At 34.9% G+C, this 23,762-nt stretch overlaps 3 protein-coding genes across 21 annotated transcripts in view; 2 read left to right on the forward strand and 1 right to left on the reverse strand.

Annotated features, from left to right (window-relative positions):
* The first annotated feature begins 3,856 nt into the window (after positions 1-3,856).
* On the forward strand, positions 3,857-16,730 carry spoon (A-kinase anchor protein spoonbill). 6 transcript variants are annotated; one of them, XM_076617941.1, is made up of 8 exons: positions 6,854-7,017; positions 10,132-10,302; positions 10,729-10,795; positions 12,044-12,895; positions 12,972-13,484; positions 13,576-13,791; positions 13,860-13,990; positions 14,132-16,730. In XM_076617941.1, the coding sequence occupies exons 4-8, from the start codon at positions 12,088-12,090 to the stop codon at positions 14,225-14,227; spliced, it is 1,764 nt and encodes a 587-aa protein (XP_076474056.1). In that variant the 5' UTR covers positions 6,854-7,017; positions 10,132-10,302; positions 10,729-10,795; positions 12,044-12,087; the 3' UTR covers positions 14,228-16,730. The 6 variants fall into 6 exon arrangements, with proteins under 6 accessions (XP_033190119.1, XP_033190117.1, XP_033190120.1 ...); XM_033334228.2 differs by lacking the exons at positions 6,854-7,017; positions 10,132-10,302 and adding an exon at positions 3,857-4,044; XM_033334226.2 differs by lacking the exons at positions 6,854-7,017; positions 10,729-10,795 and adding an exon at positions 3,858-4,044.
* A 1,769-nt stretch (positions 16,731-18,499) lies between these two features.
* On the forward strand, positions 18,500-20,782 carry LOC117156846 (transmembrane protein 19). Of its 2 annotated transcripts, none has more exons than XM_076617956.1 (6): positions 18,500-18,845; positions 18,936-19,046; positions 19,331-19,651; positions 19,725-19,829; positions 20,018-20,233; positions 20,315-20,782. In XM_076617956.1, the coding sequence occupies exons 1-6, from the start codon at positions 18,695-18,697 to the stop codon at positions 20,470-20,472; spliced, it is 1,062 nt and encodes a 353-aa protein (XP_076474071.1). In that variant the 5' UTR covers positions 18,500-18,694; the 3' UTR covers positions 20,473-20,782. The 2 variants fall into 2 exon arrangements, with proteins under 2 accessions (XP_076474071.1, XP_033190136.1); XM_033334245.2 differs by having other exon boundaries at positions 18,503-18,845; positions 19,331-19,618.
* A 470-nt stretch (positions 20,783-21,252) lies between these two features.
* Positions 21,253-23,762, reverse strand: part of Dh31-R (Diuretic hormone 31 Receptor) — a 164,979-nt gene continuing 162,469 nt past the window's right edge. For 12 of the 13 annotated variants that reach the window (XM_033334238.2, XM_076617947.1, XM_076617946.1 and 9 more), the window contains one exon: positions 21,253-22,901. In XM_033334238.2, the coding sequence (XP_033190129.1) occupies positions 22,704-22,901 (198 nt within the window). In that variant the 3' untranslated portion in view covers positions 21,253-22,703. Of the gene's footprint in view, positions 22,921-23,762 lie in introns of all 13 variants that reach the window. The other variant, XM_076617951.1, reaches the window with a different exon arrangement.

Consider the following 23,762-nt stretch of genomic DNA (forward strand, 5'->3'; position numbering starts at 1 on the left):
GAGTCGAAAAGCAAGAGGAAGTTTTAGGCGAAACTGTGCCATGGTGGCGAAGTTTCAGCCAGGTTCGCGAGCAACCGAGAGATTTGCGAACCCCGGGAAATGCGTTTGGGTTTGGGAACCCCCAGACTGGAGGGGATTGCCCCAGACACCCCCTCCAGCGGACAGATCTCCCTCCACCATGGCTATAGCTGCTTCTGGAACCCTAGCCAACGTCAATGGTACGGGGTGCAAAACCCTGTCTGCTTGATAAACCGTTGCACCGCCTACGCACGATATGCATTCATCTATAATAAAAGAAGAGGGGTAAAAAATAAAAAGACTTTAGAACAGAGTTATATAAAAAAAAAAGGAAAAAAGAGAAAACAGAAAAAATGTAGAACTATCGTCTCTTTTATTTTATTTTTAAACTAATTAACGATAAAAAGAATGAAGTGGCAAATATCGAAGAATGGTGCGTGCAAACAGAAAATCGCCGATCCCATCGGTTGACACGCTTCAAGACAGCTCTCCCGCATAATGTTTCGCAATTAGGCCTTAAACTTTCTCCGTTAATTAAGATTAATGGGCGTTCGTGTTATTAGAGAGCAGACGGGATGATTGTTTCAATTGCTTCGAAAGTGATAAATTTTCTCTAAGGTTTTCCCTTTCGTTCGAAACCGTCACGGTGAAGCGGCGATCAACGTCGAAGAATCGTTCACGGTACCGTGATCGGCGAACCCGCTCAATTTTCTCGTCTTATCGCAGCCAGAAAATAACTTCGTAGTTTAATCTTCCAACGCACGAGTCTTTCGTTGATTCGTCGATGAAGATAATTCAATTTTTGTATAATAAAAGCAAACTGGATGCAACCTCGATGGACAATCAGCTCGTATAATAAGAGTTTTCCAATTTCCTCTACTACTTGTTACTTTTCGTTCGTACGATCGAAGTTCACGCTCAGATAACTGAATTCAATCGCTAGCAGTCCATTTAATCGGCCATTAATTACGATTTCGTTCCAATAAACGAAGTTCTAATGTACATTTTAATATAAAATATCGAAGCTTGTGTTGCCGTTCCTGTATGTCACGGACACGCGCATTGAAAGATCGATACTTTTATTTATGACAATCATATTTTATTCGTCGTTCGTTATTTCTTCGCGCGAACATACGTTCGAACCCGCTTCCTTCCAAGCATAATACAACGATAATTAACATCGATGCATAGGAAACGGTACAGTAGCAATCAGAGCTTTGCGAAGGGTGCGGTACGAATCAATCCTTTACCATGTTCGTAATTAGTCCGACTCGTTACAGTTGTTTAATCAATAGGCCGATCGATGCACGTGGACTAGATGTAAACAATCGATGTATTTCGGTGTCATAGGCTATATAACGCCGGTACGAAAGCTGGGGTTGCGAACCCTAGCAAGGTATCCGGCCAGCCAACCAGCCAGACAGACTAACATGAAAGGGGGTGACCCAGACACCCCCTCCACCGCGTTGTTTGCAAGCAGCTCGACTACCGCATTGGATAACAATCGCAGGGTTAAATGCACTAGCGAGCCAACAATAATCAGATTGGATGCCTCTGATGGAAAATTAAAACGACACTCAAGGTCGAATGTAAATATCGTATGGTGTAAATTCATCGAGTACTTGACGACTCAGAAATTTCTTCATAAACGAAGAGATATATAAAAGATAGGATTTTCTTTCCACTGTTTATTAGGAAATAATTTCAAAATGTTCAGATTTCGAATTTAAGCGAATACGTAATTTCTGTAACGTTTGTTAATAAAAATCCCGATGGATACATTGGAGGAAAGATTTCTATCTATAATTAATAATTGACAGTAATAATCGGCACGACAGGAAAATCTCTATTCGTGCTTGATACGATTATCGATAATAAGGTCGATAAATTCGCAAAAAGGAAAATACTTACTTCTGTAGGTAATAATTATTAATTAGAAGCGCAACGGATACAACGAAGATGGCGCAACATGACACGGACAACGCGAGGATAAATAAAGGAGAAAGACCGAGAGGAAGGGCTGGCTTGCTATATAGCTGGCTGCGAGGGGAGAGACGATAGGAAGGAAGGAAGGGCAGGAGAACGTAGGGAGGGAAGGATGATAAGGTGAGGAAGGGAACGGGGAGAAAGAGAGAGAGTGAGAGGAGGGCGACCGTGGTGTTGCTGACCCGACGACCGCTGTAACCTTGCGTTCCGACGCCACACATCCAGATCAAACCATCTCATAGATTATCCGAGGACCTTTAGATTCTGAGCAATCGCCTATACACGCTTAGGAACTATCGGTCGATTTTCGAATTTATCCCCCTGTTTTGTCACATCTTTTTCTTCGCCTATCTGTTCTCGAGTAGGCATTGATTAATGAACTGGATCCTCTTGCATAATAATTTAGTAACTGATGATGTCAGTGAATCGATCATGCAGTGAGAAATGACAGACTCTGACTTCTATTGCATAATCTGATCTGATAATTCGAATTCGAGTGTACGTCGAATGTGACAATCAGTTTTGTTAAATTTTCATTCGAATGTTTGTAAATTTTCATTCGAAGCAGATTGGCTTTTATTTTACAAATTTCTATGTCTTTTTACATTCAATCGTTTTCTTCGATGTTCGTTGTTGTATAGAATTTTACGAAGAATTTCAAATATCGGCGACTTTCAATGTTAATTACAAAATTTAAAGATTGAATAATAAATGTTTCGTATAACAATGTACGGATTTTCATACGGAAAATCATTCAATTCTGCTAAAGCCACGAGCTACGACATCTCATCGAAATAACCACTACGTTATACACGTTGTAGAATACCGTCGTCGATATTATGCAGAATAGAAAACACGCCGTTCTATTATCATTTAAATTTTTATGAGTCGACCCACCCTTTGCCAGGATTTACGCTTGGTCTATACATGTAAGTGTCACGAGGTACTTCTTTCATATGAAATCACATAATTCTTATGGTAAAATTGATAATAAGAGCTCTATGAAGTCTGCATACATTAGAAACATTTTAGAGTCATAGAGCGAGGCTCGTTAAAGTTACCAATGCGTATACATTTTAACGTCGAGGTCATCCTATGTCAAACCCATGATCTACGTTTTCTAGTTTATAGAAAATCATTTTTAAAAATAAGATATTTCTTTGAATAGATGTAGATACATAATTGTGTCTGAATTTATTTTTCGCGCTTTTAATTTTCATATAAAACAATATTAAAGATTATTCCTTTGTCGCAGAAACACATCGTTATTATGTTTTTTCTACATATTTGTTCCTTTTTTAATAAAATGCTATCGTTGAAAACAAATATTTCTACGAATAATTTATCATACATTTACTTCTGTTTTGTACATATTTTATTATGCGATGTTTGAACGTTCCCACGTTTTCAAACCAGACAGTCTGCCATCTTAAAGGAAACAATTGTACTTTCACATAAATGTATCCTTTTATCGTATGCAGTACACTACATAAGCTGTAGAAAACTACATTACCAACGACTATTTATACAGAAACCACGTGTGTGTCTTTGTCGATTGATACATGACGCCACATGATTGCAATAATATCAATGTACTGTCACGAGATGGCAGTGCATGACAATATAACGGTTATCCATCTTTTTCTACAAACTAAATATTGACTATTTATCATCAAGTTACTTTTTTATATAATAAAGAATCTCTGTATCAACTTTTTAAACTGTTTGAATCTAGAATTTCTGAATTTTTCGTCATCATGAAAATTTGAAATCATTAGTAGTTTGGCGCCAATATCGAATCGTTTTCTTTTCACTGTACGGCGCTGCGATCGTATCGTGCCGGACATGCTGCACCCGAATTTGTACCGCCATATTGTCTCTCACAAGCGAGGAAAAACATTGTGGTTGCGTGATGTGATTTTATTCGAAATTCAAGAGAAGTTGATCATTCAGTGTTCTTGGCACTTGATTATAATCGCTGAGTAGATACGTACAGGAACTCGAGAAGAAATTGACGCCGATCGACAAGTAATTATACAGGTATGTCGGTCATTTTTGCAAACCTCGTGCTGCTGTGACTCGTCTAGCGGCTTTCCTTTGTTATCTTTTAGTTACCGTGATATAAAACTTCTAGAGTTCCTAAATTGTTTCTAATCTGTGTTTAATATAGGTGTTCATTTAAGACAATACGATTATCTGTCGGGCAATTAAATTCCGATACACGATTCGAACGTGGTGACTGAGGTTATTATTTTCACCGAATGTGACCTTACAGTGCGTAGCGAGAGTTCCGATGACCACAATATGGGCATATTATATCAATTCGATTGACTAATTTAAATATATAACATACGGTTTGTTTCATTATACCCGGTATCCTCTTCGTTTTCTCTATGGTACGAATCGCGTGTCTACTCTTTCACTCTTTACAGTGAAATATCGGCACACGTCGTATGGCGATTGAGTTTTCTAGTCGTACACAACATTTGGAAATAACGTATTCCTGGATGGTTATATATACGTACATTCCTTAAACTTAAATCTTTCTGCGTACTAATTCCCATGTTATATATATACGTTTGGTTGTCTCGTGTACCGTTGTACTTTATCTTAGCTTGTACGAATGTATTGTATGAGCTAAAGTACACTGATTTAATTATATCTGTGTACTTGATAGATCATACAGGACTGTGTAGTTACCGTCGAGAAACTATATGTTTGATACTTGTAGCGACATTTTTGTATCTTCATTATCTTGTTTAGTTATTAACAACAATCGATAAAGTATTTCGAAAGCAGGCCATTTGGTAGGATACTGTATACTGTCTGCACTACCTATAGCGTGTTGTGTTCCTCCATGTGTGTACGGACATTTAAAGGGTCAACAGACTGTAGAGTCACTTTTAGTTACGTGCTATTTCTAAGATACGTTTGTACACTTTCCGATCATGTTGCCTCCTAAGGCAGTTGTCCCTGAGTATGGCATTGGTTATTTCCGTATAACGTTAGAATCATCAAGCGTAGTCACGTGACCACCTGTATGAAATAAAATTGAAATTTCATTTATTTTTACGACGCTATTCGAGTTTATCTCGATAATAAATTATTGAAACACGTACTCTGTGGCACAGATATAAATTTAAATATGTCGGTAAATAAAATATGCTAATCGAAATGTAATTTGCCATTTGTACGCTATATTATTGATTGATAAACAAAAATAGTACGGAAGTATATTTTATCTATCAACTAGTTCTATCGTTAGAATGTAGTATTTCACTTTTTCTATATAATTTGTAATATTAATTAGTATCTAAAAGTGAAAAATACTTTTTAATTTATTTTAATCAAAATTCTAAGTGAACATTTCTGCAAGGTCACTTTTATGTTGGATAACTTAGATTTGTACGTTTCCTTGAATTCACTGATGGATGAGTTTATTATCAGTACTATAGGATACAATGTAAACACAAAGTGTCTAATCTATAGCGATACGAAATGTTGTTAACAGGTCTTCGATTAAATCGGAGGTTAAGGGTAGCCACAGATTAATCAACACATATGCAACGAATTTAATTTTATTTATGACATTTTATCCGTATCTTGACATTTTATACATTTATAATATAAAGTGATAAATAACGGAACGTAAATATTCCACAACATTTTAAATATCACATCTCGATGTAGCAGTTAACACTTACTTAATAGTACTTCAATTTTGGTCCGTTATCGACTGCAATTCCTTTTACGTCACGTCGTAATGATACAACAATTTTGCAACAGAGTGCATGTACTACTCGATCGATTCTCGATCTGTAATGTGGTGCGTCCCTAAATTGAAATTTTATCCGAAATATCTGAACGTTACTCTGTAACTGTTCGAACGATTGATTCGCACATTTCCCACAGAGGGTGCTGGAAGGAAAGTTTCGTACGAAAACGTGTTTCACGCGAACAGCAGGATCTCTTTTGTATCCCTTTTTGTTGCACGTTTCATCGTTCTTCTCGCGGGTTCCTCTTCCTCTTTTCGTTCTCCTTTCTCGCAATACTCGTTACTCGTTACCCATGCTCGGTTACTTCATCGTTCTCTCTGCGCGTGCAGGTTGGACATTCCAAGAGCACGTTGAACCGTCGCGGTCACCTCTGTCTCTCGCATTTCTATACTGTCCCCAGTGTGTAACTATCTTGCCGGATAAAATCTGTCCACTCGTGGACGGGTGTCTCCCTCTCTGTCCACTGATAAAACTAATGCACGAAATTTTAAGTGGCGCTTACAAACAGCACGTCCATCTCGATTCGTAATTACGACGCGCGCTCCTCCTTTGTCATCGATGTGATAGTCACGATTGCATGCATTATTTTAAGATGAAAGCACCTTACAAACACGGCTCGGTTGTATCGTGGAGAAATGACAAAGAGGACCTAGATACAACATCCGCGATCCAGATATCCTCGCAACCGGGTGTTCGAGATAATATCTGTCTTCGAAATTAATAACTCGAATCAATCAGAACTGATTTTAAAGGCATTAAGCAAGCATGTCGAATAGACTAGTAACGTCTAGTGTGTATCATAAGCCGGATCTTCACCGAACCAACAAAGAGCAACTTTTTATTGCTGTTCTATGTTTCTTGAAGAAGTGGCCGATGTGAACAAAATGTTTCTAACTGTTTCTGCTGTTCGTTGGGAATGTTTCGAAGCATGCAATTAACAAGACGCACAAAAGGTTGCCCATTTGTGAAGTGTCGAATACCTGGCTAATCTTATGTTCAATGGTTTTTGACCATCGGTGAGCCCCTAGAGGGGAGAGGAGGGGGGCAAACGGTTATTCGTATACGTCTCTTAGGGTTCGTTCGGCAGTCGTGCGTTTGGTGAATTGTCGAAACGATCGATACACGCCTTAGTGTGGTTTGTGGATTCTCTAAGGATTTTGTCTCGGAAGTTAAATTGTGGCGCGTAACCCAGTTCGCGACAGAGAGCGACTACTCACCGATCCGATCTCCGTTACCGGTTTGATTTTAATTTAATTTTTCTTTTTTTCCCCGTTCGGTTTGTCCAGTATGTATCCCTCCTCTCTCTTTCGGGCAGCACGAATAACAGCTCAAGTCGTTTTTTTGCTTCAGCAAATCTTTTTTGCTTGGCCAATTTCTCCTCTCTTACTTCTTGTACACTCTGTGTGTCGAAAGAGATTAAGCAGCCTTTGAAGTTGTCTTCCTGATGAAAATGCTCGATGATAATTCGCGAACCGTTTCTTTCGTTCGTTCGTGTTATTCGGCGTCCGTTATCGTTAAAGACGGTGCGGCTGTTTTACTCTCGACGGTTGGATCGCAGGGAAACATTGAATTTCTTATAAAACTGTTGGTATACGTGGATGAATCGTAGTTCTCGTAACGTATCGCAGGGATTTTGATAGTGTTTAACGCTCAATGAAAACTCGTGTATTTTTAACGGGCATTTGAAAATGCCAGTAGATAGGCAAACCTTTCGGTTTCTGTGGCCAATAATAAATTTGGAAATTTATTAAGAGATACTGCTACATTTGCTTGGCGGCTACATACATATTTCTAGTAATACATCAGTCAGACGTTGCCAAGAAACTAGTAATAAATTCTATAATGAAGTGAATATATATGTAGGCGGTGTTTTGCCAATTTTCTAGTTTGATGCTTAAAAAGGTTACTATCGATTATATACCTCTAAAACAACTTTCGATTAGATGAAAGATCGGTATCGTAAAAAAGTTCAAGATAGCGCACGACCGATTTAGATGGTATCAGCTATGCCATTAAAAAATTGTGCCAAGGAGAAAATATATGTACATATATATAACGCGTGAATAACAATAATAGAGTTTGACAGTTTGCTATACGTAATAGAAAAATTCAAAAATTGTATTATCACTTTATTATGAACTATACTATACCATAGTTATAATGTAATTGTGAATTACAATATCGATACTCGTACTAGCTCTATGTTGCGCTGGTGTTATACCAGAGTGCAACTATGCTACTGTAATACATATAGTAATGGTATAGCGATAGCACAATAAGATATTAAAATCTATTACCACGTTTTGTTAACTGACTACTATACAGGGTGGTTGGCAACTGGTGGTACAAGCGGAAAGGGGGTGATTCTATGCGAAAAAAGAAGTCGAAAATATAGAATAAAAATTAAAAAAAAATTTTTCTTTTATTTTTTTTTTAATTTTTCCATCGAGACAACGATCTACAGTGAGATCCGTTCTAACGAGACGTGATAAAGTGCAGGCGTACCGAGCCAAAATTCAAAGTCGATTTTCTCGAAAACAAAGCCTCGAACGAAAAATTGTTATTCTATATTTTCCACTTCTTTTTTCGCGTAGAATCACCCCCTTTCCGCTTGTACCACCAGTTACCAACCGCCCTGTATAATTACCATACTGTAACTATGCCACTATGATGATAACGTGCTATTATAAGCGCCTGGTGTATATAAAAATAAAATTGTCATTGCTGTGTTATAAATACCGCTATAGTTATACAATAATTACTATATGAATTATAGTTACGCACCGTGCTATTTATTACTATAGCTGTAATTTACGAAATGTTATAAAAACCAAACTAAAATTATATAGTAATGTCATATCATAGTTACAATTAACAGATTTATGGTTAATATCGCCATATGAATCATAGTCGCGCGCCGCGTTATTAATCACGCTATAATTACATTCATTTTCGACATTTTATAAATACTATACTCTCTATAGTTGCCATTAATAGAATTGTGGTATAGTTATCAGTTTCCAAAAATGTCTTCGCACAATGGTGCAATATTCAAGCTTAGTCGAGGTCAAAAATCTAATATGCCATCGAATATGCTACATTTGTAGATGCGCCATGTTCAATTTTTCTTCGCGCCTTACGTTGGAATTTGAAACGCAGGAATGAGCGTAGATCGTATTCGTTCAGCAGTATACATTTTCGATCGTTACACGAATCAATGCTAGCGAAATGTTTGTGTGACGTAAGAAACAGACGCATTATCTATCATATGTGTCGCGTAATCGTTTCTCCACATTTCTAATTTTCACTATTCCAAATTTCCTCATTTCAAAAAATTTTAATTAAAAAAGTGAAAATGTTTAGTCACGTGTATTTTTATCAAGTAAAAGGAACATGAGTTTCTTCCATTTCACAAGTTTTAGCTTCGTTTATCGTATTTTTAAATCGAGAAACTTTTTTCGATTAAGAAATACGTCTTTTTTTACGATGGATAGTCTGAATATCTTAAAAGTCACCGGTTTCCACTTGTGGAAATTACACTCGCCTGATACTCTGTATCTTATGCTAGCTCTTATGATAGAAACTTGTGATTTTACGCGACGTTGCGCAATTCCTTCGTTTCATCGTCAATTTTAATCCTTTTACTTTCGGCGAAGATTCCGCGATAAACAGGATAGGATAACTCTCTGAATCATATTGCACAAAAGCGTGGACGCGCCGCTCTATAACTGCGACGCGTATATTACGCTATTTCTACGGTGCAAAATTCGGGAAATTATAATCTTTCATAGTGCCAAATTATTAGGCGAATCGTTATCATCGGAAGATACAAATTGTCCATAATAACAGATAATATATTTCGAAAACTTTGACATGTGCTGCCCGATAGACAGTTTAATAGCAAGTAACATTTCAATCTGCGAATAAGTAGTGTAAATTGGCGGTGCTACTCTTCGAAATAAGTTACTCCTGTAATTCAAACCGCTTCCGTAACTATTCACTCACGAACAAACCATTTTCTAAAATTAAATTCTGCTCTTCTATATTCGATACTTCTAATCCAACCTAAATATTACAATCACGATTTCACTGCTACAATTTCACTCGATTTGACGTTATAAAAAATTGAAAGAAAGGAAAAATAGAAAGGAAAAGAATTCGTGAACATTATCAGTACCGTCATCGTGTGAACGCCCCTTAACGTAATCGCGTCTGCGCATTTGCTAGCGGTTCCAGTTGAACTGGCCTCTTCAGAGGCAACCACGTGCTGAAAGCCGTGATCGTTCCACAAACCGCAGTACCGCGTTGGACGTGTTAGCAATAGTGTCTTCGAATCGCTTGTTAATTTCAGGTCGCCTATCGGAACTTTTGATTTTCACTGGTTCGTTCATTTTGCCGGTCTGTATACCTGTGCGTCCGTTTTGCCGGTCTGTATACCTGCGCGTCCATTTTCCAAGCGAGTAAACGGCTTTATGAAAGTGTCGAACGATCACAGATGGAAATAAGAATGGACGTAATATCGGTGAGTCGTAAATCTGACCTTCGTCGTTAGAGGACTGCTCGTTTGGTGCCTTGGAGTTCCATGGAATTATACTGAATTCGTGTTTCATACATCGCCAAAAGTCGAAGAAATTTATTCTAATCAGATTCAACGTAAAATATTTACTTGTGAGATTATATCTGAAGTTACTTTATATCGTATGATTTTTTCAAAATATGAAGAAACAATGAAAATTGTATGTTCTAATTGTTTCATATAAGAAAATTTGGTAAAACTGGGAGAAACAGATTACCATCACATATGTCTACAATTTACGTTCGATCTAATTCATTCATCGTATTGTTGTCTTTGAGAAATTGAAAATTCTTTGTGTTAGACTCGCTATTTTAGTTCCATTTAATTTTATTAAATTGTGAAAATGACACGGATGCTTTCTCTGAACTTCAGGTATCACAGATGGGAACTACAAGCCTGTATCAAGCGAGGGTGAATGCACTATACAGAGTGTCTCAAAGTACGTGATACAGTTCGAGCAAAATTGAAGCTTCTTAAAGAAACGTATTATGAATATAATATGTAATGAGAATATGTTACGAGATTTGACGTACATTTTCAATATGTACGGTGTTTTTCTTTTTTTTTTTTCTTTTTTTGAAACATTCTGTATAATTTTTGTTTGTGTTATATATTTTGAAGTGTGCGGTACATAGCGAGTTTATAGTATGAAATTAGGATGTTCTGTACGTTCCATATATAAACCACGTGTTTCGATACAATCGTATAGCGTGTCATATTTTGGAACATTCTATACATTTTAAATGCTGAGTCAACCCGACTTTTTATTTGATGAAAATTACACGAGGCGATGAAAATTTTGATTGATAAAATATTCAATGAATGAACTCACATATCGGTTTTTTATTTACTAGCAGCCTCGGAAATTATAATTTAAATTCACTTCACACTTAAATTCTATTCGAAACTTTCCTTCGAATAAAAAGGAATTAAACTTTCGTTTGTATTTCGTATCCTCATTGTAGTTACAATTCTGATTAAAAACTTGTCTTATTGTATATTACTTTTACTAATTTTTTGATTTTCAAAGGGATGTTAATAGATAAGCATGTAGCATATTTGTGCGTATATATGTTAATTAATTTATTGAATGAACTTCTTATATGTTTTTGCCTGTATTTAAATTATAATTGATGTTGTGCCTTATGTATAATTAAATGGTGATTTAAGATTCGATATTAATCCTCGTATTATCTTAAAAGTGTACAAGAACGAGTAGATTTCGAGAGTATTTAATCTTGGTCTTATTGGATATGACAATGAATTTTTTATATTTGAAGAACAAGTCGTTTGTTTGTATACAGTGTCTGTACTCTTAATTAAGCTATTCGAACGAATACAGTTGTGACCGGAAGTTACGCTTGTGAAACGGTAATTAACAAAGGAAACCGAGTAAGACGAGAGTCTGAATAAGAATTGAATTTCATCGACTTTGCGCGCTCGCTGTAATGTGGCGGTTTTATCGTAATTTAAAAATATAACGAGCTAAAAAACGTGATGCTAACAACGTATCGCGTGTTAAAATAAAATTTATCAAACTGATTACAATATTTTAGATGATTGTATAATTTGTTGCATAGTAATAATTTGTCACTCTAATCTATCGTTCATAATCATTATGTTTAATTTACAATTTTTAGATTTTTTATTAGTACACGTTTTAATTATGCATTATATTTATTTTCAGTGTGAAAAGGTCCTTAACATCAACAGCTACGGTGGATTGGAAAAATGTTCGCTACTCATACTCAAATGGTAAAGTGGACTTTCCCTGCTTTTGCTCTTATAATTGGTATATTGTGGTACAAACGGCGTCAAGCAGACAGAGCTGATCCAGGTGGAATAAATAAAAACTGTCATAGCAAAGAGAATAGTACTGATCAGGAGATTGCTTCGTCAGATTCTAATTCAAGCCTTCATGATTCTGGCATACAAAATAATGAATCCTGCTCATTGAGTCCTCCTAATCAACAGGTAGAAGACATACGGGTAGAAGAGATTGTTTCTATCCCTAGAAAAACAAGCGAAAATTTAGATATTCCGCAAAAAAGGTCTGGCTCGCCGTGTATTTCTGGGCATTCTAGAACTCCTCCTAATGATGACGGTGAAGTATGGTACAGTTTCGTAGATACCTCGTCAAAAATGGAAATACAATTAGGTAGTAACCCAATAATAAGCAATTTCGATATGGTTGCCAAGAGTAGAGGTGCTTCCTCCTTGGAAGAAGCCGCTGATTCTGATGATAAAGTATTAAAGATATTTGAAAATATCATCGAGGAAGAAGAACAAAAGTTAGCGCCTGAGAATAAATCAATAGAAGTTGTCAATCAAAACGAAGAGAATAATACAAACAATGAATGTAATTATCTACCAAGCGAAGAACCATCTGTTTCCACGCCACTGAAAGATAATGTTAAACATCCGAAAGCTCGAACATTATCCGAAAGAGATTCTGCTAACCATAGTCCAGTTTCTGGTGTCTTAGAAGGCAGTGTCACAGATGAAGCAAGAAGTGAGGGGAGTACAGATAGTGGAAAAGGTAAACATTGGATGAGTATTAAATGATCTATATTTAAGGATGTTATATCGTTGATACAATGTCATACTTATTGTAGGTGGAAGTATCAAGGGTCATACAAAAGACACTGTAATGCCAATGATATATGAATTTAGTATACCACAATCTTTAGTTGGACGACTAATTGGTCGGCATGGAAGCTTCTTGCAAAATATTCGACATAAAGCGGAAGTAAGCATAGTCCTCAAACGTCATCCTATATCGAGAGATCAAAAACTTTGTGCCATAGAAGGTTCTACAGAAGGAATAAACGTTGCTCTAGAAATGATACGACAAAAGTTTCCAGAAAAAAAATTTCCACAGTTGACACTTCATCAGATTTCACCATTAATAGTACCTGAAGATATCCCTTGGTTTGCTGAATTAAGACAGTTATCATTAGTGGAGGGAGTCAATAATGATGTTGTTATATGTCACATAGTGAAACCAAACAGATTATTTGTACAACTTCCTACTCATCCTACCTATCCATCCCTACGGATTTTAGATGAAAGGATGACACAGTTATATAACACGACGGAGTCGCCATCAGCTCCAGATGAACTTACTAGTACGTTTATATCGTATTTCTATGATTGTTTTTTCTTTCCATTTAGCTGTAATAAAATTTCTCAAATATTCTTTCTTTATTCAATTTATAGGTGGTATGATCTTAGTTGCAAAATGGTATAATACGTGGGTCAGAGTATATGTCGAACAGCCAGATCCTCATGGCGAACAGCATTTAGTACGACTTGTTGATCACGGTGGTTATTGGGTGTTTAGTAGTTCAGAAATGAGGAAAATTAGGTCAGATTATCTTACGTTACCGTTTCAAGCAATTGAAATATTCCTGGCAAATGTACAACCAAAAGATGGTACGCACATTCCTGCATTTCCGTGTGCAATTTTTCATATACATATATAAATTGTTAATTATGTACAGGTGAATGGAATCAAGAAGCTTATAATACAGTTGCTCAGATGTGTACCGGAATTGTTGGTCAAGCTCAAATAGAAGGTTACATCAATACAAACACATATATTAGTCTCTATCTTAATATTCAGAAACATGGGGTAAGCAAACGCTAGTTTTGTAACAAAATTTTTAAGGTCTTTTTATTGATTAAAAATATAAATATTTGTATGAGTTTGTTATAACATAACTAATTATTTTTTTCGAATTAATGAGTTTGTTGAATTTGTTATGTATCGCAGGTGATATCCCTCGCCGATGAATTAATAGCTCGTGGATTCGCGGAATCCATACCATTAGAAAATATAATTCCAGAAGAAGGTATATTAATCTCTTAAGGTATGAATTAGAAATTTAGTCTATAATAACTATATTTGTAAAAAAACCGTGATAATATGTGATCACGCAATTTTTTTAGTCATTATGTGCGTATATGATTCATTTTCATTCTCATATTTCATACATTAAGAAAAAATACCAAGGAAATGATACTTCCTAACATTGATTTGAATGTTTTTATTAACACCAGCAGTTTTCTACATCCTGTTCGATATGCCATCTATTAAATCTATTGAATCATATTTATTGAACCTAGATTGAATTACATGACATATTGCATATACATTCTCTTGTTAATACATTACGTATCAATGAACATATGTAAGGATAAACAATATTTAACGAGCATTTATAAATACTCCTCATGTATGATTTATAACAAGTACAAATGTAAACTATTGTGTTTAGAGTGTGGCATTTTTACGTGCATGGTTAATAAGATTTTTTAATAGTATTTATCATGTTACTGGACGGAAAAAGAATTTAGATCAACTTAAACAGACAATAGATAATTAAACAAAAGAAAACACTCCTCCCTGTACTTATATGCTGTCAAGAGGTACAATAGATTTATTAAATGCCAAATGTACGATATATAATACATATTTATAAAACGCCACATTCTAGCGGCTGAATTCGAGTAATAAGAAATTAGAAAGAAAAGGGACATTTATTGTACATTTAATATGATATTCAAATGATTTATAACATAGGAACAGTTATTTTACGGTATGATAGTGTAATATACGTTTCTGTAAAGTACAGTGAATGGAAACTACAGATTTTCACGAATTACAAAAGCCACGTGGTATGGTCCATAATACTTTTACTTCTAAAAACTTGTGGAACTAATTTGTCCTTCTATTAGTTTTTTTTTTTTTTTTTTTATGAAAGTAATAATACAAATCCAAATTGCTACATTAAGTTCGGATTTCAAATAAACAAAAAATGCAAGGGAAAATATTTCGGATTATTAAGTTCTCTATCTCTAAGCAGACTTCAATCATATGTTTGTAAATAATGTAACATTACTACTACGTTTATAAAATATTTATATAATACATCTTATAATGGTTATATAATAGAAAATGAAAAAACAATGTTACATGTTAGCTGTACGTAATGATAAATATGACAAGATATACAGAGGTAGCAGAAATTTATATATTTTATACTTATCAAACACTAATAGAGAAAAGTGATTGCATTATAACTACACCGGACGAATCGGGAAATTCGCGTCTCTGTGTGACTTGTATTACTTACTATAGGTCAAATTTGTTTATTCTAACGTAATTTTTAAATGTAAATTAAACTATATAGGAAACCTATTTTGTCTAAATCGTGTGAGATCGTTGTATGAATACTCTATTCTTTCTCTTTTTCTTTGTTTTTTCTTATACTATATTTAATACAAAAGAAACGATCACGGTGGTATCGTTAAATAATTTGGATTACTCATTAAATGAGAACTTCATTATCGATATTTTCTATATATTTAACGTTGTAATTTATCATATAATCTATATTACGTTGAACAGATATTAACAAACGTTTAAACAAATATCTTTTTCACATAGGAAACATTTTCTACGAAGTTTTTTTCATAATACTAATTTCTTCCTATGTAATTTTTGCTTTCGGTTATCGCGGCAGGTATAAGCTGTTACCTTCTTATTTCCTAAGGATCCCGCTTAATATTTATTTACTTAAACGTTTATCACATTTCAATTATGTACTGCTATCGAGCAGATTACGAAGAGACTGGTAGTCTTTTCTATAGATTGTACGGTATATTGTTTATATTTAATCATAGAATGTGTTCTGCGGTTTACTTTCGAGTGTTTTCACCAACCGCAGCCATATTTGTTATGCGTAGAAATAAAATATCATTAAGCGTGATGAAAATTGAGAAAAAGTAGCAAAAAAATGTGATGTTTGCTGCAGAGAAACAGTTTTATACTGTTACATGTTAATATTCACAGTTTATTGATACGTAAACGCTATAGAGATATTTGTATAGGGATATACATAGGATACAGTTATTAAGCCGCTTATTAAACTGTATGTGCTTCAATGTATCACCATCGTGAAAGCAGAGAATTTTTTTAATTCGTTGAAATCTTCTTACGTCAGGGTTACAATTCTAATCGTATGTATGCAACGAAACAATTATACAAATATATTATTTTATTATTTGGTACGTCTTCCAATCAGAAGAAGTACAGATAATAAGATTTTGTTACATTAGCTTCTTAAATTCTAAGTAGGATATTTTTTACGTTGCGTACATGTATATAGCATACACGATCAACAATAGCACCCAGTTACTCGTGTTTCTTACGATTTCATTTATCATTATCGATTAAATTAAGCTCATTTTGTATATATCTCAATGTAATCTTCGGCGTTCTCATTAAATTTGCATCATTTTAATTGTACTATCTTTATTCTTCCTGCGAAACTGCTATATTTTTTACAATAAATATTTACGGCAACAAATATGTTCAATTTTATAAGTGTTTAAGTTTCTATCCCCCTTGAAAAGTGAATGTCTATTGATGTTATCCTGTCTATCCTATATAAAAATTTTACCTGCTTATCTGATCTCGATACTTTGACATTAAACTTCTTAAAAGATTTATAATTTATGTTTGAGTCGGCAAGGTTACCGTTAAGATTTCTTTGTTACAAACTCCTGTGTTACCAATTACCGACAGTTGGCCATCGGGTCTCCGAGTAACTGCTATTCATGTGCGTTTACAGCAACTTAGGCCTCACAATCAACGGTTTTTTCCCATTGTATACGTATACCTAGCCGTAACAGTCCTCGGTGACCATGAACTAACGAAATCGTGGAAATTCTCCAAGGTTGCCAAAACGATGTCCATTAAATACGATATTGCTTGTGCCCGATTCTTACCCCTCCTTGAAATTGGCTGTAAAAGGGAGAAGTCAAAAGCCATTTTTCCCGGCTTTTCATCGTTAGAACCTATAGAACATTCAAAGCAATCAGAACGACTCGAACGGTTGAACTTTGTTAATTTAGAATCATCCATACATCGAATAGTTAGAACACTCGCGCAAGATTTACAAGTTAATTTACGCGCAAGTTTATACAGAATAGTTACGCGCAACATTAGGCACGATTACTGAGCAGCTCCCAGTATTCCGTAAATAGTTCTATTTAAATAGTCAACCACATACAATATTTTCCTTTTGTCCGAACGAGGGTGGTCCTTCGAACTAATTAGTTCTTCGTCGGTACACACGTGCAAGCGCCAACAAAGCTGCAGCGATGTAGATCGCAAGCAGCAATCATAACAATGTTTTTATTTATATTCTTATTTATAATTTTATTTACATATATTATATAGTCACTCTGTTTTTTGTTAAACCTTTCGTTCCCTATACAAAGTATGTATTTATTTTAATAAAATTCATTTATCTCCTTTTTTATAGAACCCTTTACAGATGTAACTTATTCTACATCGAAACTGAAATTTGTGGCTTCTCGGAAAATTTGTCGGCCGATTTTGCAATTTTGTATCAAGAAAACATAATAATATAGAAGAAGACAATTTCGATAATTCTTGCAACTTGACGTCATACTTCAAGAATTTTTTCAAGTTGAAACTTTCGGATTTTCGAAGAAATTTTTCGTCAAAATCTTCCATTTTGTACTAGGAGAATATAATCTTGCAGAAGGTAGTATTATCTGGATAATTATTGGAATTTGATATCATTTCTCGAGACTTCCGAAAGCTATTTTGTGTTCCTTTTTATACGATTCCTCTTTCTTCCTGATTGTTACTTCTGTCCCCAAAGTAGCTTTGCCGTAATCGATGTAAAAAAAGCAATTTATTTCTAATACTTAAATAAACCATTAAGCAATTTTTGGTCTTTCGTTAAGAATATTATCAATACTAATGAGATTAAAAATTTAAAGGAATATGGTAACTAAAAAGTCTTATTTAGGAAAAACTTTCTCATTAATTGTTATATTATTTTGTATTATTTATTATATTTGGTTCTAGCTGAAGAGAATGATTTAAATAACGGATCATTTATTCAGTTGACTAAATATGAAACGAAAAAATAGCTGATTGAAATATAGAAGAAAATAAAGATACGTAAGAAGCTTTACTCAAGATCAGCGCTGAATTGTACTCTTACTTCCCATCTTATCTTAAGAAGGTATTCTAATCATAAATCTTTTCCAAGAATATGCGCAAATGTTTCTCTGACTGTACCGATGGCTAGTGATAGCAGAGAATATGCACAATCCTACAGTTGGTACCAGCGTGATGAAGGAAATTGAGAAATTACGATTTTACATATATTACGGTTGAGTTTCAGCTTTCGCATTGATCAGTAATTTGATATATCAACCCTAATTATTAAGTCAGTTGAAGAAAAGCTAGTATTACTTGGTATTGTGTACTATTTAGGCTGTGATCTCAATTATGGTTTCATCAACAACTGACAAGAATCAACGATCACACGTATTAGTACCGGTACTTCTTAGTGCATGTGTAATTCCAATTTCTATGGTGTTTTGGGTTATAAACGTAGCATATTCGACTTTTTATTCAGATTCTGGAAATCACTTTAAACGTATGTTAAATAATTAGTCGCAGTATGACGACTTTTTGTTTTACATTGTACCGTTCCGATTGTTTTGAAAAATATAACCTTCTTTTTTAGAGAATCTAGTCCTATCACCATGGAGATGGTTAACCGTAGTTGTGTTTCCAATTTTTATGGCCTTTTGGGGGTTAAGAAGAAAGAGTGTGGATATTAGCGGCGCTATTCTTGGTAATAAACTTTATCTCGAATTTTACAATATGTAAGAAATGTACTTTATAGACAGAATAAAGTATTTTTTATTTAAGTTATTTGATATTGTTACTGTTTATATAATATGATTGGTTAAATGTGTCTTTCATTATTAAAATATAATTAAAATATTGAGAATATATAATGTAAAATGCAAACAATTGAAATAACTATGAATAAAGTATATGGTATTTATATTATGTAACTTATATTTAATAAGTTTCTACTTGCATTGTAACTAGCTATGGAATATTGTATTGCAGGATTATTTATGGGTTTTGTTCTGACACTTACCAGTTTTTGTCATGTGGCTTGTCTCTTTGCATTCCTTGTTTCTTCTACTAAGGCAACTAAGTTTTGTGCCAAAGAGAAGAAAAAGTTTGAATCTGACTTTAAGGAAGGAGGGCAAAGAAATTGGATTCAAGTGCTATGTAATGGCGGTATGGCAACGCAGTTAGGTCTCTTATACTTATTGGATGTAGGAAATGCAGAGCACCCAATTGATTTTGACAAATATTACAGAAGTTCCTGGTTGTCGGTAGGAATCTTAGGTACATTCATCAATAACGTATGTTATGTCCAAAGTAAATAATTTTAGAATTTAGAAACTTAATTTCAAAAATGTATTTGTTGCTGTTAATTATTATAATTTATTAGGAGCTTTTGCTTGCTGTAACGGAGATACTTGGGCTTCAGAAATTGGGACAGTTGTGGGTACTAAGGATCCTTTTCTTATTACCACACTAAAAAGAGTTCCACGAGGTAAGAATATTGAAACCTAACAGTTCTATATTTATATAAGAAAAAAATATAACGGTCAAGTAGCCAAAGATAAGGAACTAAATATGGAAATACTAGTCTTTATTAATGATGTCATTATCTAAATATGTCTTTAAACGATTGTTATGTCAAGTTTAAAGTCTTACATTTCATTGGTAATCTATTTGTAGGGACAAATGGTGGTATTTCCTGGGTAGGCTTGCTCGTTTCTATACTAGGTGGTATAACTGTGGGTTTGTCTTATTATTTAACAGTATTGATAACTGTAGACACAGTTATACTGCAATTAGCAGTGCCACAGTGGCCAATTATTATTATTGGAGGAATCGGAGGTCTCTTTGGTAGTGTAATAGACTCATTTTTAGGAGCTATGTTGCAATATTCTGGTAAGATGTCTATTTTATATTGTTATTTAGAATACAAATGTGACTTACAATCAAATTGATAATTTGTATTTTTAACCATAGGAATAAATGAGAAAGGGAAAATAGTAGAACGTCCTGGAAAGCATGTGAAACACATATGTGGTAGACAAATTTTGGATAATCACAGTGTAAATCTTTTATCTAGTGTTATCACTGCACTTACACTACCAGAAATTGCAAAATTAATTTTAAGTATTTAAGGAAATATAAGTATAATTATAATGTCATTAGGTGTATATATGTTTGCATGTCCAACTATATATACATGAAAGAAGTATATTTATGGCGAATATTTTCTACATCTCTATTTTGTATAAAAATCGCGTGACGAAATTTGATATGATGACTTATAATTTATATCTATAAAAAGCAAATATGTAAAAGTTGTATCCTTTGGAAGTAGACTTGAAATCAAAAATGTATTTAAAAAATATGAAATTATGTTATATAAAGTTATATAACCTAATTTTGATTGTAATTTGAATCTTAATAAAAACTTATTAAGAAAAATAGCACAATATTTTGTTAATAAAACCATATATGTATACGTTTTATATATACATTGCCTAACATTACTTCCTACGTGATATTTAATGTAAAAATTAAGAACTGTTTTGTTCGTTGACATAGAATGAAAATGTTTGCCTTTCAAATTTGAAAGTGATAAGCAATCTAACAGAAAAGAGTTTGGGAACTTGAATTATATCAATATGTTTCAAATTCAATATACATTAATCTTTTACAAACACATCTATCTCAAAATTTTGAATGTTCAATTAATTATAAAGTTTTAGTTAATACAATCATCGATTCTTGTACCAGATTATTTTACCAATCTTTTCAAGAAAATAAGAAGCTTCTTCAGTAAATCCTAATTCTACAATAAAATATATATATGTATATATATGTCGGAGATGAGAGGACACCGGGGCCTCCCCTCCGAAATTTCGGGAAAATCCATAAAAATTGTAATTAAACAGTTTGCCGTTATTCTGCCCAGTCGTATTTGTTTGAGATTTATGACAGTGAGCTTGGGCTCAAGGCGACAATCAGTTGCCGAACGTAGCCGCGGTCAACGGGACGAACGCTCCGTCTAACAAAAGTATGGAGTAATAACATAGCCCTCATTAAAAGAAATACCCGTAGAGGTACTCGACAGTAAGAAAACAGGTTTCAACGGTTCCCTCGGGCAAAATGATTACTAGATGTCGATGCATCTGCACAGCATAAGTTCAGCTAGCCTGAGGACCCGCTATAAACCTTAGGATTTTGTTAACTAAGGTTCTTCGAACGGACAAGCAGTCTTTGTCGCAAATTGGCCAATTTCCCCTCACTTTTCAAGTGAAGACATCTCTCCACAAATCCGAGAATTTCGTGCTCTTAGACACACCCCATCATAGTTTTCCTCGACAGCGTCACCGTGACGGAAAGTCACTTTTTCACCGGTACGCGCTGTTGTACGAGTTAACTAACGTCTTGCTGGGTAACCATTACAACTTAGACTTGGACGAAGAAACAAGCCTACTAACCCGTTGACCGCGGATGCGTTATCGAGTCTCAGACCAGAGTCACAAGTGTCCACATTTGTACCAATAAACATTAGCTACACCCGCGATGGTAAAGTAAGTAAAGGTTCATTGAACGCCCCCAAAATTCCAACCTGACTCCGACATATATGTGCAAGTACAAGCATAATATTTTTTCCTTTTTTTCTTTTTAACGCTTTCTCAAGGCGTGAATACGAAAAAATACTCCAAAGAATATCTCCTTGTAAATAAAAGTCACGCTTACAATCCCTATGAATTAAGAAAACAAAATATCCAAACAAGCGATCTATTATATTCTCCTATCTTAAATTAATTCGAGATCAAAAAATAATGTATACTCTTTTCAATAATATCACTCATTCATTAGAACTTATACAGAACTGGTCTTTACAACTCTAATTATCAAATTGCAGTGGCTACAAAAACCAGTTTCATACCGTTGTATTTATTATAACATTTATATACTAATTAATTCGATCCAAGTATACTAAATTTCGTACAATTTAATTTTTATACAACTAAAAAATTTGATACTGTGAAAGTAAAACGTATAGAATCCGACAAAAAGTTTCATTGGAAGATAAGGATACGTGTCAATACTTTTTGTAGCCATTGTATATATACCTTCTTCGCTAATTCTCAACATTCTCATTTCAGAATAAAACGACGTTCATCACTTCCAACAATCTTCATAAAAAAAAATCATCATTTACTACATCCACTCTTAAAAGGACCCCTTCTTCATGTTCGCTATATTATTGACGCGATCTTTAAGCTCCTTAATCTTCTGGCCATAGAATAAAACTCTCTTTGATGTTCGCTCGATGACGTTCTTTCGCCAGCTTCAGTGGTTTCAGTCTCTCATTGATCAGCCGTCGAAATTATCAACACTGCGTCTGATCGTAGTCGGACAACTCGTTGGACTTAATGAGCATCCTGGCGTGATTGTTGTGACTATTGGGGACGGGAGTAGCGGCGACCAGTTGAACAATCTGCTGACGGTCGTCCACGGCTCGTTTTTCGTCCGGAACTTCCAGCACGGACGACCGATAGTCACACCTTCTCCTCTCCCGGCATCGGACCTGCGGTCGAGCGGATAAACTGAAACAGTCAACGTCCCACAATGGTCTTGACACGGGCACGTCGTCACTGGCACGACACGGACAACTCTCTCCCTCGCTCTCCCTTTCGTTCACGCCACTCTCTGTTTGTTAGTTAGCTGTTGCTCGTGCCATTCTAGGGCCTATGTACAGCGGCAGGCTGGACGATGTTAGTTTTAGGATTTTCACCGTTTATTGCGGACTTGATCGCGGTCCGCATCGCACCATTGACTAGTCGTGCAATCCGATATTTTTCTGCTTTTTACTTTTAAGTTTCTTTTTGGTATTTGACTTTTTTGCTTTGGCTATTGTGCTCGTTGAAGCGTGACCGTGACTCTTGGCGGGACAGCGGGGCGTATTTTAATAGACTGACAACGATTGTTCTAGTTCGTACGTGCCGAGAAAGTGATAAATGCAGAGAGATGAAGTTTAGATTTCAGATGAAATTAGAGGATCTACTGGTTTGTTAGGTGGTACATGTTGTTTAATTTTGACGTTGACGAGGAATTGGGAGTTGGTTCTCGGTATGAAGGGGATGAAAGATGAAGCGTGAGTCTGACCTTATTAAATTATATGACCACAGTGAATTTCGGTTATTGCATTGCTGTAGAGATCAATATTTTCCTGCAGAGTCATGCGACCATTCTTAATAAATATCTTGCTCGCATCTTGACCTCCATATCTCTCGAGCAAGGATGAATCTCGAAAATTTATGAAGGACATCCGCAACCTTACGACATTAGAAAGAACGTAGTTCAAACGACTGGCTATGTACAAAGCGGTTCTTACGATTTATTAAGCGATCAATTGTGGTTTCTTCATAGACTGTAACAGTTTCAGCAA

Source organism: Bombus vancouverensis, chromosome 4 (assembly GCF_051014615.1).
Source record: "Bombus vancouverensis nearcticus chromosome 4, iyBomVanc1_principal, whole genome shotgun sequence".
NCBI lineage: Eukaryota > Metazoa > Arthropoda > Insecta > Hymenoptera > Apidae > Bombus > Bombus vancouverensis.

What these genes read in the sequence shown, in the direction of transcription:
- spoon (XM_033334228.2), top strand. Translation starts at nt 12,088, where the DNA reads ATGTTCGCTACTCATACTCAAATGGTAAAGTGGACTTTCCCTGCTTTT. An exon ending in GAGTACAGATAGTGGAAAAG is followed by an intron (nt 12,896 to 12,971) that starts GTAAACATTGGA and finishes TACTTATTGTAG; the next exon opens with GTGGAAGTATCAAGGGTCAT. An exon ending in AGCTCCAGATGAACTTACTA is followed by an intron (nt 13,485 to 13,575) that starts GTACGTTTATAT and finishes TTCAATTTATAG; the next exon opens with GTGGTATGATCTTAGTTGCA.
- LOC117156846 (XM_076617956.1), top strand. Translation starts at nt 18,695, where the DNA reads ATGGTTTCATCAACAACTGACAAGAATCAACGATCACACGTATTAGTA. An exon ending in TTCTGGAAATCACTTTAAAC is followed by an intron (nt 18,846 to 18,935) that starts GTATGTTAAATA and finishes CTTCTTTTTTAG; the next exon opens with AGAATCTAGTCCTATCACCA. An exon ending in TATTAGCGGCGCTATTCTTG is followed by an intron (nt 19,047 to 19,330) that starts GTAATAAACTTT and finishes ATTGTATTGCAG; the next exon opens with GATTATTTATGGGTTTTGTT.